General features: G+C 48.3%; 1 protein-coding gene across 1 annotated transcript; it reads left to right on the top strand.

Annotated features, from left to right (window-relative positions):
* The first annotated feature begins 4225 nt into the window (after positions 1 to 4225).
* LOC136732425 (vesicle-fusing ATPase) lies at positions 4226 to 12167 on the top strand. Its single transcript, XM_066697759.1, has 9 exons — positions 4226 to 4248; positions 4892 to 4961; positions 5559 to 5720; positions 5858 to 6054; positions 6705 to 6843; positions 7022 to 7096; positions 7274 to 7461; positions 7835 to 7905; positions 7998 to 12167. Exons 3-8 carry the CDS (start codon positions 5627 to 5629, stop codon positions 7880 to 7882), a joined length of 741 nt encoding a protein of 246 aa, XP_066553856.1. The 5' UTR covers positions 4226 to 4248; positions 4892 to 4961; positions 5559 to 5626; the 3' UTR covers positions 7883 to 7905; positions 7998 to 12167.
* Positions 12168 to 12780: the final 613 nt, after the last annotated feature.

Here is a 12780-nt window from a genome sequence, read left to right as displayed (position 1 = left end):
GAGAGGCCTACAAGCCACAGTGTCTCACACCCACTGTGAAATGTGGTGGAGGATTGGTAATGATCTGGGGGTGCTTCAGCAAGGCTGGAATCAGGCAGATTTGTCTTTGTGAAGGATACGTGAATCAAGCCAAGGTTGTCCTGGAAGAAAACTTGCTTCCTTCTGCTCTGACAATGTTCCCCAACTCTGAGGATTGAGCCAGGTCAATCAAGGTGTGGATGGAGGACCAGCAGATCAAGACCCTGTCATGGCCAGCCCAATCTCCAGACCTGAACCCCATTGAAAACCTCTGGAATGTGATCAAGAGCAAGATGGATGGTCATCAAGCCATCAAACAAAGCCGAGCTGCTTGAATTTTTGCACCAGGAGTGGCATAAAGTCACCCAACATCAATGTGAAAGACTGGTGGAGAGCATGTCAAGACGCATGAAAGCTGTGATTGAAAATCAGGGTTATTCCACCAAATCTTGATTTCTGAACTCTTCCTAAGTTAAGACATTAGTATTGTTTGTTATTTTGACCAGTTGTCATTTTCTGCAAATAAATGCTCTAAATGACAATATTTTTATTTGGAATTTGGGAGAAATGTTGTCAGTAGTTTATAGAATAGAACAAAAATGTTCATTTTACCCAAACACATACCTATAAATAGTAAAACCAGAGAAACTGATAGTTTTGCAGTGGTCTAAATTTTTTCCAGAGCTGTATTTGTTGGTTGTTTCTTTTAGCTGTGAAACTGGGTATAAAGGAGGTAAAGGCTGGGAATGTGTCCCATTACCTCAACCTCTTCTGCCTAAAACTAACAGGGAGTCTTCAATGCACTCACATGGGAAGGCATGAGACATAAGTTTACGAAGCCATTGTTCACCCAATCTCCCTTCAGTCTTGTTCGAGTGCTAGGGTGTGTTTTCTGCATGTGTGGGGATGTGAAGCATTGATGCAGTAGATGGAGGCCGTGGGTTGCCCCCTGGTCCCTGCACTGACGCTGTATTCCAGTGTGCAGAAACTGGGAGATTGTACAGACGAGTCCCTTGGGTTCATCACAGGCCGGCCGTCTTGTCGTCTCTCTCTCCCTGTCCTCAGTGTCTATGGACGTGTGTCTGTGTGGGAGTGTGTGTGCATGTGAACCCATCTGTGCATATCCTGTTTTCTCGGTTACAAATTACAGACTCGGTTACAGAAATCAGTACTTGCTCCTGTTTGTGTAACTGTGTTTGACCAAAATGTTAAATATACACAAAACAGTTTGTGCACAAGTTTGTACATATTTACACACACACATATCTCAACAGCACAGGTTATTCAAAGGGATTTGGATAATATTCAGTTGTGGGCCGACACCTGGCAGATGAAATTCAATGTGGGCAAGTGCAAGGTATTACATGCAGGTAGCAAAAATGTCCACTATAATTACACTGTGGGAGGAATAGAACTAGATGAAGTAACGCATGAGAAAGACCTAGGAGTCTATGAGGACTCCTCACTTTCTCCATCCAAACAATGTGGGGAAGCAATAAAAAAGGCAAACACAATGCTAGGGTATATTGTCAAAAGTGTAGAACAAGGGCAGTGATGTTCAGACTGTACAATGCACTAGTTAGAGCTCATCTGGATACTGTGGACAGTTCTGGGCTCCACACTTCAAGAAAGATATCGCTGCTCTAGAGGCAGTTCAGAGGAGAGCAACCAGACTTATTCCAGGTCTGAAGGGAAAGTCCTACTGAGAGACTGAGGAACTGAACCTTTTCACCCTGGAACAGAGGAGACTACGTGGGGACTTGATCCAAGTCTTCAAAATCATGAAAGGCATCGACCACATCAAACCAGAGGAGCTTTTCCAGATCAGCAGGGACACACGCACCCGGGGACACAAATGGAAATTGGGCTTCAAGGCATTCAAGACAGAAAACAGGAGACACTTCTTCACACAGAGAGGCGTCACAATCTGAACAAACTCCCCAGCGATGTGGCTGAAGAGACAATTTGGGAACATTCAAAAACAGACTGGATAGGATCCTGGGATCATTTAGTTACTAATGGACACTAAACGAGCACGATGGGTCGCTTGGCCTCCTCTCGTTTGTAAACTTTCTTATGTTCTGATGTTCTTATATACATACATACATCTGTTATCTGTATGTGAGTATATAAATGTGTGTATTGAAAGTCTACCTCATTCTCTCTTTCAACGGTCGGGGTAATGTTTGCATATCCCAGACACCATAAAAGCACTGGGTTAGAATTCATGTGAAAGGCTTGAAACAAACCCTTACTGAGGAAGAAGTATGTATTTCACAGTGAAGATCAAATATTTAATCCTCAGTAAAATTTTGTTTAAATTCCTCCCCCGCTAAAAAATGAACAACGAACTGTCAGTTGTGCTGGGATAGGGACACACAGTCCCACTGGCTGCCCAATATGTGTCCAACTGGCATGAGCCTGAGGGACAGCATGTGACACTGACCTGAGTGTACAGTGTATAGACACCATGCCTGCTAGAGGGAGGGAGGCGGGGAAGGGAACCTGTTCTGTTTGTAATTGTGTTGTATGAGGGTGGGGGGGGGTATAAACTGTATTGTTAAATATTGTTACAATGTTTGTATAATGCTTTGGCAGTACAGATGTACTATAGCCATGCCAATAAAGCGAATTGAATGGAATTGAGATCCCAGAACGAGCAGATTTCCTCGGCAACGTCAGATGTGTGACGTGTACTGTGCGTCAGGGTGCGTGGAAGGCGTTCTTCGAGCGGGTGTCTGTGACGTCATCTGCGTAGCGAGCTGGCGCAGATCCAAACACTATCAGATAGAAGTTACAACAGACAACAATACAGCGGGCCGGGTATGTTTAATCCCTAATTCATTTATTTTAAAAATATACTCCTGTAGAAATGTGTTTATCTTGTCCACAGAGTAATAACGCTGTAGCAGGAAGAGACACAAGACACTGAGCCCAGTGACCCGAGCACAGGACAGCACAGTAATCCAACCCGGAGTCACATCAGCGGCGATCAGCGCCTGTGTGTGTCTGCCGAACTGCACTGGGCTTTCTGTCCGTCCGCTGACATGGCATGGCGAGCAGCCGCTGGGCTATTCCTCAACGTGTCGTGTCCAGATTCCTTATTATGTGCAGCATATATATGAACGGTGTGAGAGCTGCCTGTGATCCATCAGATGTGTACTTCATCTTTCCCGAAAACTGAGTGACGTCATGACGTCAAATAGCGACTGTTTCCCACAATCTGACAAATCCTAAAAACATATCATTGCCTATGCAAGTAGGGGAAGGGGTTCATCAAACATCTCAGGTGCAGAGAAGGACTGTTTTTCTGTCTGTAGCCTAACACGGACAAAACGCGGACGGGGCTGTGACGTGGCCAGAGAATGGGGCTGGAAATGCTTTTCCAATGGCAGCCCTCGCAGCATATCACCTCATAAAGGCTGCTATACACCTATGTAGGATAATTGTATAAATAAAGTCATAAGTATAAAACGAAATACACAAATAAGTAAATAAATAAAATGCGAAATAAATTAATAAATATACAAATAGATACATAATTAGATAAATACAGATAGATGTATTTCCCTTTTCAATTTTTCTTATTTATTTATTTCGTATTTTATGTATTAATTTATTAATACATGAATATGTATTTATTAGTAAATAAATAAAGGGAAATAATGTATTTTCTTAATTCACCCAATGGTTAAACATAGATTCAGTCTGGACAGAGCTGCAATATGTGTCCTGTGTGAGGAGCTGAAAGGAGATCTGGAAAGCCAGACAACTAGATCTCATGCCATACTGGTATAACAATACATAACAACACAATACAATACAACAGGAGACACTTCCTCACACAGAGGCGTCACAATCTGAACAAACTCCCCAGCGATGCGGCTGAAGAGACGATTTGGGAACATTCAAAAACAGACTGGATAGGATCCTTGGATCACTTTGTTATTAATGGACACCAAACGAGCAAGATGGGGAGAATGGCCTCCTCTCGATTGGACACTTTCTCATGTTCTTCTTATGTTCTTCAAAATCACACAAGTGCATAAGCAAAATATGCAGTTAATACAATACACAAGTCCTACATCCTAGATTGTAATCGGTAATAAGTGCAGACAAGATGTGACGTCATAGTTCAGAGCTCAGGTGAAGGGGGCAATCACGTGCTTCATCAAGTGACAGGAGCTTTGGGGAGACGGGAGGCAATTACATTACTTTCCAGAGAACACGGTAACGTCTGAACTAAACAAAGAAACTTTTTAAATTATATTTGTTCTGTCATGTCTTCTTGTACATGCCTCTTGGCCATTTATGTTGTTGGCTGTGTTGTCCCATATGTTATTTCTATATGACACATGTTTTTTTGTGTGTGCCAAATAGGTCTGTTTTATTTTTAGTACTTAATTCACCAATAAGTCTATGCTTTCATAATTTAATTGGAGTTGAAGTTATATGTGTAGAGTTGTAGTTGGAAGTATGCACACCCTCTATTTGCAACAATGTTAGGACAGAAGTCTTCAACACATTTAAAAGACATGTTACTGTCTTGTATAGTGGCACAGAGAACAACTTACAATTCAAACAATGGTAAATTACTTTTGGAAAATACTGTATGCATAGGCCTACAATTAGGACCACTATTGTATACACATGTACACCAGAGTTTCATATGTTTGCTTTTTTCTTCATCAAATATCGCAACAGTTTAACATGAAACAGGGGCTGAAATAACATCTCCCCCCACTTAAATTAAACATTTAAATCTTATTCAAAGACACAGATATAGTAGTAAAGTAACTGTAATATTTGTGGCGCTGATTTCACAGCCTGGGCACTTCAATACTGCTCTAACGTCCACCCTTGCTCTGTGCAGATTGGCCAAAACATTGAGCTCATCCAAGCGGTCTTCGAAGAAGCCAAGAGCTCGTCTCTGACCCTAGTCGGTAAGTCATGAATGAATGAAACGCACTGGTAGCCAAGAGAATAAGCTTTCAAATGATGTTTGCATTGTAGGAATACAGAGTAACTTTTATGCACAGGAGCTGTGCATAATACTGCCGAATAATGCTTAAGAGGGTGTAGTAACACAGTATATAACGCTGAAATGTACATTATTTTTCAGTTTTTGGTAACCTAAACTTTTTTTTAAATCTCTGGCAGTTTATCGCTTACCTTTGTACCATTTCAGGTTATTCACTGGACTTAAACTGATTAAATTTCAATATAAACTGGAAAAATTGGGTGTTCTAAAACTTTTGACCGGTAGTGTACATATACATGTAGACTTTTTTCAGACTCTTATCTCAATTGTCAATGAGTATACTTCCATAGTAGAATTACTGACTGCAGTACAGAAGACATCCACAGGGTGGCGATATATATATCCATCATCATTTTCATAGCCCTTCACATCTCTGTGTGTCTGAATGTGTCTGAATAGGTGTAGTTGCAGTAACCCAGCTCTGTGTTTTCGCCTCACCTCTGTCACCTCTTCTGTCTCCATCTCTCCATCTCTCCCTCTCCGTCTTGGTGTCTCCCAGGCAAGACCAAGACCAAGACTGATCAGGACCACCAGTCCATCTTCAACCCTGACTGGAGGTTCGAGCACATGGGCATCGGTGGCCTGGACAAGGAGTTTGCCGACATTTTCATGAATGTCTTAGCCACCCACGTCTTGCCCCTCGAGATCATTGAGCAAATGGGTGAGCGCGCTCTCTCTCTTCCTGCCCAGTTTGTTTATCGGTTTAAGATGGGCTCCATCACTCTCTGTATCCCTCCCCTCCTTTCCTTTGTCACTCAATGTCTTCCTCCCTGTCCCTCTCTCTCCCTCTCTCTCCAGGCTTGAAGCACGTCAAGGGGCTGCTGTTGTATGGCCCCCCGGGTTGTGGCAAGAGCCTGATGGCCACAGAGATTGGGAAGATGCTCAACGCGAAGAAGCTGACGATTGTGAACAGCTACAAGATCCTCAGCAACCACAAGCAGACAACGGCCCAAATTCACAAGATGTTTTCCAGCGCCAAGGAGGAGTACAGAAGGGTGAGAGATCGGAGGCAGTAGAGGGAGAGAGAGGCAGTAGGAGTGGGGCTCTCCAGCTATAAGAACAATGCAGGAAACGTTATTCCTTGTGATTTCCCTTCTTGTCGAATGATGACACACATTCCCGTTGCCAGTTTGTGAAATGTCACCCATCAAACTCAAACTATATTCTGTAAGAAATACAACTGGAAATTGTAGTTCAGTCTACACAATCCTGTGCTGTGTGTAAGCATGGGAGACTGCACACATGTGTGTACTGGGGTTGCGTGATGTTGGAGGCTGGCTGTGGGCCCGAGTGGGGGTGGGGGTTGTTGTATGGACAAGCCCTGGGAGACGGAGAGAAGCCGTGTTGTGATTGGAGAGCAGCTCGGTGACAGGACCGGTTTGAGGCTGTTTCCACTCGTCACGAGAGAGAGTGTGTTGTGTGCTGGGGGGGGGTTTGAGTCTGGTCTCAATCTGCGCAGGTGTCAGCGGTGAGTTGGCGGCTCTTCTTTGGACTGGCTTGATATGAGGATCTCCAGCTTCCTGCTCTTTACAGCCACGGGTCTCTGCGCTCCAAAGTGTTCTCAATCCCTGTCTTTCTCTCCCTCTCTTTGTACCCGTCCTCTCTCTGTACCCGTCCTCTCTCTCTACCTGCCCTCTCTCTGCAGATGGGGGCCAACAGCGGACTCCACGTCATCATCTTGGACAAGATCGATGGCTTCAACAGACAGAGTTCAAAAAATGCTCTCTGTCAACTGCTGTCCAAGATGGACGAAGTGGACCAGCTCAACAACATCCTGGTCATAGGTACATCCGCACGGGGGGCAGTGGGTGGCAGGAGGGCTGGGAGCAAAAACTGGGGTATTGGTGAACTGGGAAGGAGCTCCGGTCCCCTCCCCACAAGACTGCAGTGATCAGGGGTGCCTCTCTCTCTCTGGATCTCCTGCTCTCATTCTCACTCCCTCTCTCCCTCTCCCTCCTGCAGGACTGACCACCTGGCCTGGACTGATTGACGATGCTCTGGTGAGACCTGGCCGCCTGGAGGTCCAGGTGGAAATTGGTGAGTTTGACAATGTGCTCCACGAGTGAGAGACCCAACTCTGCTCTCCATCTGCCTATAGCGAACACACGCACTAATACACCATCATTTCACTCTTTCTCCGGTTCTCTTTCCCCACCTCTCTCTCTCTCTCTCTCTCTCTCTCTCTCGCCCTCCCTCTCTCCCCCTGTCTGCCAGGCCTGCCGGATGAGGAGGGCAGAGAGCAGATCCTGCTCATCGAAACGGCCACGATGAGGAACTTAAACCGGTTGGCCAGTGACGTGAACTTCCAGGAGCTGGCCAGAGAGACAGAGGGGTACAGCGGCATGGACCTTAATAATATGGTTTCAGACGCCCTGGACAACGCAATTTGCCGCCACATCCAGGTCAGCTTAACTGGTTTTGGTGAAGCCACAAGACTGACTGACTGATCTCCCTTTGTCCATTCTGTGTCTCAGGATAGATGGGATAAATCAGCAGTCTAAAGCTTTGAATCATGTTTGTCCAATGTCAGTGATGAGTTTCCACTGCATCCAAAGCCATCCACCACTCTCATCCCTCTAAGGATGTCTGAGCTGCAGGTGCAGATAGAACCGATGAGATTAAAAATAAGGAAATCATTCAATATAAGTACATTGTAAACAAATGTGCTGCACAGATGACTTGACTCACAGGCGGTGAAGCTGAAGGCACTGTCTGTGATTGGCTGGATCAGAACTAACTAGCCTAACCTGTCCTGTCCTGTCCCCCCCCCGACAGACCAATAGCACAGAGGAGCTGCAGGTGATGCTTGAGGATTTCCTGTGACCCAAGAGAATGACATGAAACCTGTAAGTCTCTCTCTCTCAGCCTCTCTCTCTGACTGTGATTGGCAGCCAGACCTCTTTGCACTGACCTGTCCCTCCCTCCACGTGTTCCACAGGCCTTTGGCACCAACCAGTAGGACAGCAGACCGAGAACAGTGGCTGCACTCTCCCGGCCATTTTCCTACTGACTCGACTGAATCAAGTATAAATGTGGGGGTTGCTGGGTAAAGTATTGATGTTATGCAGAGTTGTAGTGCAGGGGCTGCTGGCACAGCTGGGCTGATGAAGAGGCTCCTTTCCTCTAGCGACAGGGCAGCGTGGACCTTGAAGAAACCCCACCCCCCACCCCGTCACCCACATCCACCCCGTCACCCACATCCACCCCAAGTACAGAAAAGAATCAGTGTGATCGTGCCCTACCCTCCCCCTCACAGGGACCATGGCTTGTACAAGTAGCGGTGCTCTGTGTCTCTCCTGCCTGACCGCTAAGCCTGTGTTGCCGGGTGGAGTGTGACGCCTGCATGTCCCTCCACTTGTGGCAAACACGTCCCGGTTGCTGGCCCAGTTGCTGGCCCGGTTGCTGGGTTGCCTCTGTGCTCGCACACTCACTCACTTCAGCCACGGCATGGTGACACCGGGAAGCATGGCGTATGGACAAGGGAGCAGGATGGAAAGCCATCAACTCCATCAGCCTGTTCACATGGAACAAGGATAGAACTTTCGGAACAGTCTGGGATGCCAGAGCGTGCCATGCACCTGAGACAGCAGGTCTGCCCGAAGGGGAAGCTGCCTAGGCTGGGGGACCCTCTAGAGAGAGGAGATTCGCCAATGTGTTGGCATGTGGCTCGTAAGGCGGCAGAGACTGGGCGAGCGGAGACCTCCTTGCCTGTTGATGTATGCAACCACCGCTGTGGTGTCTGTCCGTACTAGCGCATATCTGTCCCATAGGACTGGCAGGAAGTGCCAGGAGAACGTTGATGTGGAGGGCCCTGCCATCAAACATCTGCCAGAGACTGCACCCCAGCCTTTCTTGGAGGCGTCTGTCATCATAACCACTGTGGACAATCGGCCAAACTGGCACCAGAGAGAGATGCCTCCATGAGCACTTGCCTCTCCCTCTTCCGGTTGAGAGGCAGGGTCAGGGTGTCCCTTTGCCAGAGACTGCTGGGTCTCCTCACGACTGTGTCGCAAACCCTCCTGCTTGGCCTCCTCAGGATGAGGCTCTTGCTGATGTGGTTTCGCGCACAGAGGATGCACCCACGCCGTGATCGAGCACACTGCGTGATGGTCACTCAGGCCTGCTGGAAGGCGCTCCGGTGGTGGCGGAGCCCTCCCAATCTGACCCTTGGTGTGCCCCTCGGGTCAGTCATTCACTGAGTGGTTATGACGACAGACGCCTCCATGCAAGGCTGGGGTGCAGTCTCTGACAGATGTTGGATGGCAGGGCCCTCCACATCAATGTTCTCCTGACATTTCCTGCCAGTCCTACCGGACAGACATGCGCTGGTACAGACGGACATCACAGCGGTGGTTGCCTGCATTAACAGACAAGGAGGTCTCCGCTCGCCAGTCTCTGCCACCTGGAGAGCCAGATGCTCTTGTGGTCACAGTGTCGGCTCCGCTCCATCAAGCAGTCCACCTCCCCGGCTTCTCCGACACAGCAGCAGATCTCCGTCAGCCTCGGAGTGGCGCTTCGATCCGCTGGTGATACAGCAGCTGTGGAACCGCTTCGGCAGCGCAGAACTGGACCTCTTCACCACAGAAGAGTCTGCTCACTGCCCTCTATGGTTCTCTGTCCGAGACCAGTCCGGAACACTGGGGATGGATGTGCTGGCCCACAGGTGGCTGCACTGAACAGAGCCTAGGCAGTTCCCCTTTTAGGCGGACCTGCTGTCCCAGGTGGAATGTGACGCCTGCATGTCCCTCCACTTGTGGCGAATGCGTCCCAGTTGCTGGCCCGGTTGCTGGGTCGCCTCTTTGCCGCAGCGACTGGCGCTGAAGCTCGTACACTCACTCACGTCAGCCACGGCATGGTGCCACTGGGAAGCATGGTGTATGGATAAGGGAGCAAGATTGGAAAGCCATCAACTCCATCTGCCTGTTCACATGGAACAAGGATAGCACTTTCGGGAGGGACGCAGGCTTAGGCCGGAGCGTGACCCTGGACGCATCTCCTGCGAAACGCACACATGCAGGGTGTATAGAGAGGGCATAAAGCTCGCTCACGGGTTTGGAAGATGTAATTACCAACAGAAACGCAGTCTTCAAGCGACACAAGCTTGAGATCAGCTGACTGCAATGGCTTGAATGGGGCCTCGAAAAGTGCATCCAGCATGACAGCAAGATGCCATGTCGGTAAGGAAGGGTCGCGAGGAGCAGCAGCCTACGCACTCCCTTCAGGAACTGCGAGGCCAAGAAGGCCAGGCCCAGAGCTGGAACAGGTCTGGGATGCCAGAGCGTGCCATGCACCTGGGACAGCAGGTCTGCCCGAAGGGGAAGCTGCCTAGGCTGGGGGACCCTCTAGAGAGAGGAGATTCGCCAACGTGTTGGAGAGGCCAGGGAGGTGGACTGCCTTGCTGTGCCCACAAGAGCATGTGGCTCGTAAGGCGGCAGAGACTGGGCGAGCGGAGACCTCCTTGCCTGTTGATGTATGCAACCACCGCTGTGGTGTCTGTCCGTACTAGCGCATATCTGTCCCATAGGACTGGCAGGAAGTGCCAGGAGAACGTTGATGTGGAGGGCCCTGCCATCAAACATCTGCCAGAGACTGCACCCCAGCCTTTCTTGGAGGCGTCTGTCATCATAACCACTGTGGACAATCGGCCAAACTGGCACCAGAGAGAGATGCCTCCATGAGCACTTGCCTCTCCCTCTTCCGGTTGAGAGGCAGGGTCAGGGTGTCCCTTTGCCAGAGACTGCTGGGTCTCCTCACGACTGTGTCGCAAACCCTCCTGCTTGGCCTCCTCAGGATGAGGCTCTTGCTGATGTGGTTTCGCGCACAGAGGATGCACCCACGCCGTGATCGAGCACACTGCGTGATGGTCACTCAGGCCTGCTGGAAGGCGCTCCGGTGGTGGCGGAGCCCTCCCAATCTGACCCTTGGTGTGCCCCTCGGGTCAGTCATTCACTGAGTGGTTATGACGACAGACGCCTCCATGCAAGGCTGGGGTGCAGTCTCTGACAGATGTTGGATGGCAGGGCCCTCCACATCAATGTTCTCCTGACATTTCCTGCCAGTCCTACCGGACAGACATGCGCTGGTACAGACGGACATCACAGCGGTGGTTGCCTGCATTAACAGACAAGGAGGTCTCCACTCGCCAGTCTCTGCCACCTGGAGAGCCAGATGCTCTTGTGGTCACAGTGTCGGCTCCGCTCCATCAAGCAGTCCACCTCCCCGGCTTCTCCGACACAGCAGCAGATCTCCGTCAGCCTCGGAGTGGCGCTTCGATCCGCTGGTGATACAGCAGCTGTGGAACCGCTTCGGCAGCGCAGAACTGGACCTCTTCACCACAGAAGAGTCTGCTCACTGCCCTCTATGGTTCTCTGTCCGAGACCAGTCCGGAACACTGGGGATGGATGTGCTGGCCCACAGGTGGCTGCACTGAACAGAGCCTAGGCAGTTCCCCTTTTAGGCGGACCTGCTGTCCCAGGTGCACGACACGTTCTGGCATCCCAACCCTAGCGGCCATCTCTGCGTGCCAACGCCCCAATTGATGGCGAGCTTCCTGGGTCGCACTTCTTGGCCTCGCAGTTCCTGAAGGGAGTGCGTAGGCTGTGGCTCCTCGCGACCCTTCCTTACCAACATGGCGTCTTGATGTCGTGCTGGACGCACTTTTCAAGGTCCCGTTCGAGCCATTGCAGTCATCTGACCTCAAGCCAGAGTCGCTGAAGACTGCGATTCTGTTGGTAATTACATCTGCCGAACCCGTGAGCGAGCTTCATGCCCTCTCTATACACCCTTCATGTGTGCATTTCACGGGAGATGGGACACGCTGCGGACTAACCCTGTGTTCCTCCTGAAAGTGCTATCCTTGTTCCATGTGAACAGGCCACGTTTGAGTTGATGGCTTTCCATCATGCTCCCTTCTCTTCAGAGGACTGGGCTCTTCTCAGTGGGGGGGCTGAGGTGGGCTTGACATAATATTGGAGGGGGCTGCTCTATACACCTTTTGGGCACACTTACTGTATTTATTTATTTTACAATACACACTAAAACGTCTGTTTATCTGTTATCATCAAAAGGAGAATAAAAAGATTGCAGCTCATTGATGCAACACAACTAAGCGAATAAATAAATAAACAATATTCATACAAAAAGGTTAATAGCTAATGACTTTAAATTGGAGAATGTATGTTAAAAAGTCCATGTATGTTACGTTACAAAGTTAACGTGTTTAGATTGGGTTGCTTCAGTTAGCTTTGACTCTTATTATTGATGTTGTGAAATGTATCGAGTGTACATATCAAGTTGTATTATTCTCTAGTGAATGAGGCGTCTTCCAACTTTCTACACCTTTTACCTGCTTTATAGGGAATGAGATCTTATGAATCTAGTAGTGAGGCACCCTATGACTGACAATGTAAGAAGGAACTGTCTTAAAAATATACACAGATACAGCAAACAAACATTTCCAAGTAAAAATCAATCAATCATACCATGTTTGTTTATCTGAAGTCACAAATTAATCTCAGACCCTTAGATGCAATATATTGTATGTTATTATCTTTAAAATATTTCACCAATTCCAGTTGTGTATGGTTAATTAATAAACCAGACCTCTATTTTAACAGAAAACAAAAGTCATTTCTATGAATATATAATGTTTATATCACCACAAAGAAATTACAAATATAGAAAACAAGGCGAGAAAACCTTCCATAATTATTATTAATTGA

Source organism: Amia ocellicauda, chromosome 3 (genome assembly GCF_036373705.1).
Source record: "Amia ocellicauda isolate fAmiCal2 chromosome 3, fAmiCal2.hap1, whole genome shotgun sequence".
Lineage (NCBI taxonomy): Eukaryota > Metazoa > Chordata > Actinopteri > Amiiformes > Amiidae > Amia > Amia ocellicauda.
This window is presented reverse-complemented; position numbering and strand designations above follow the sequence as displayed.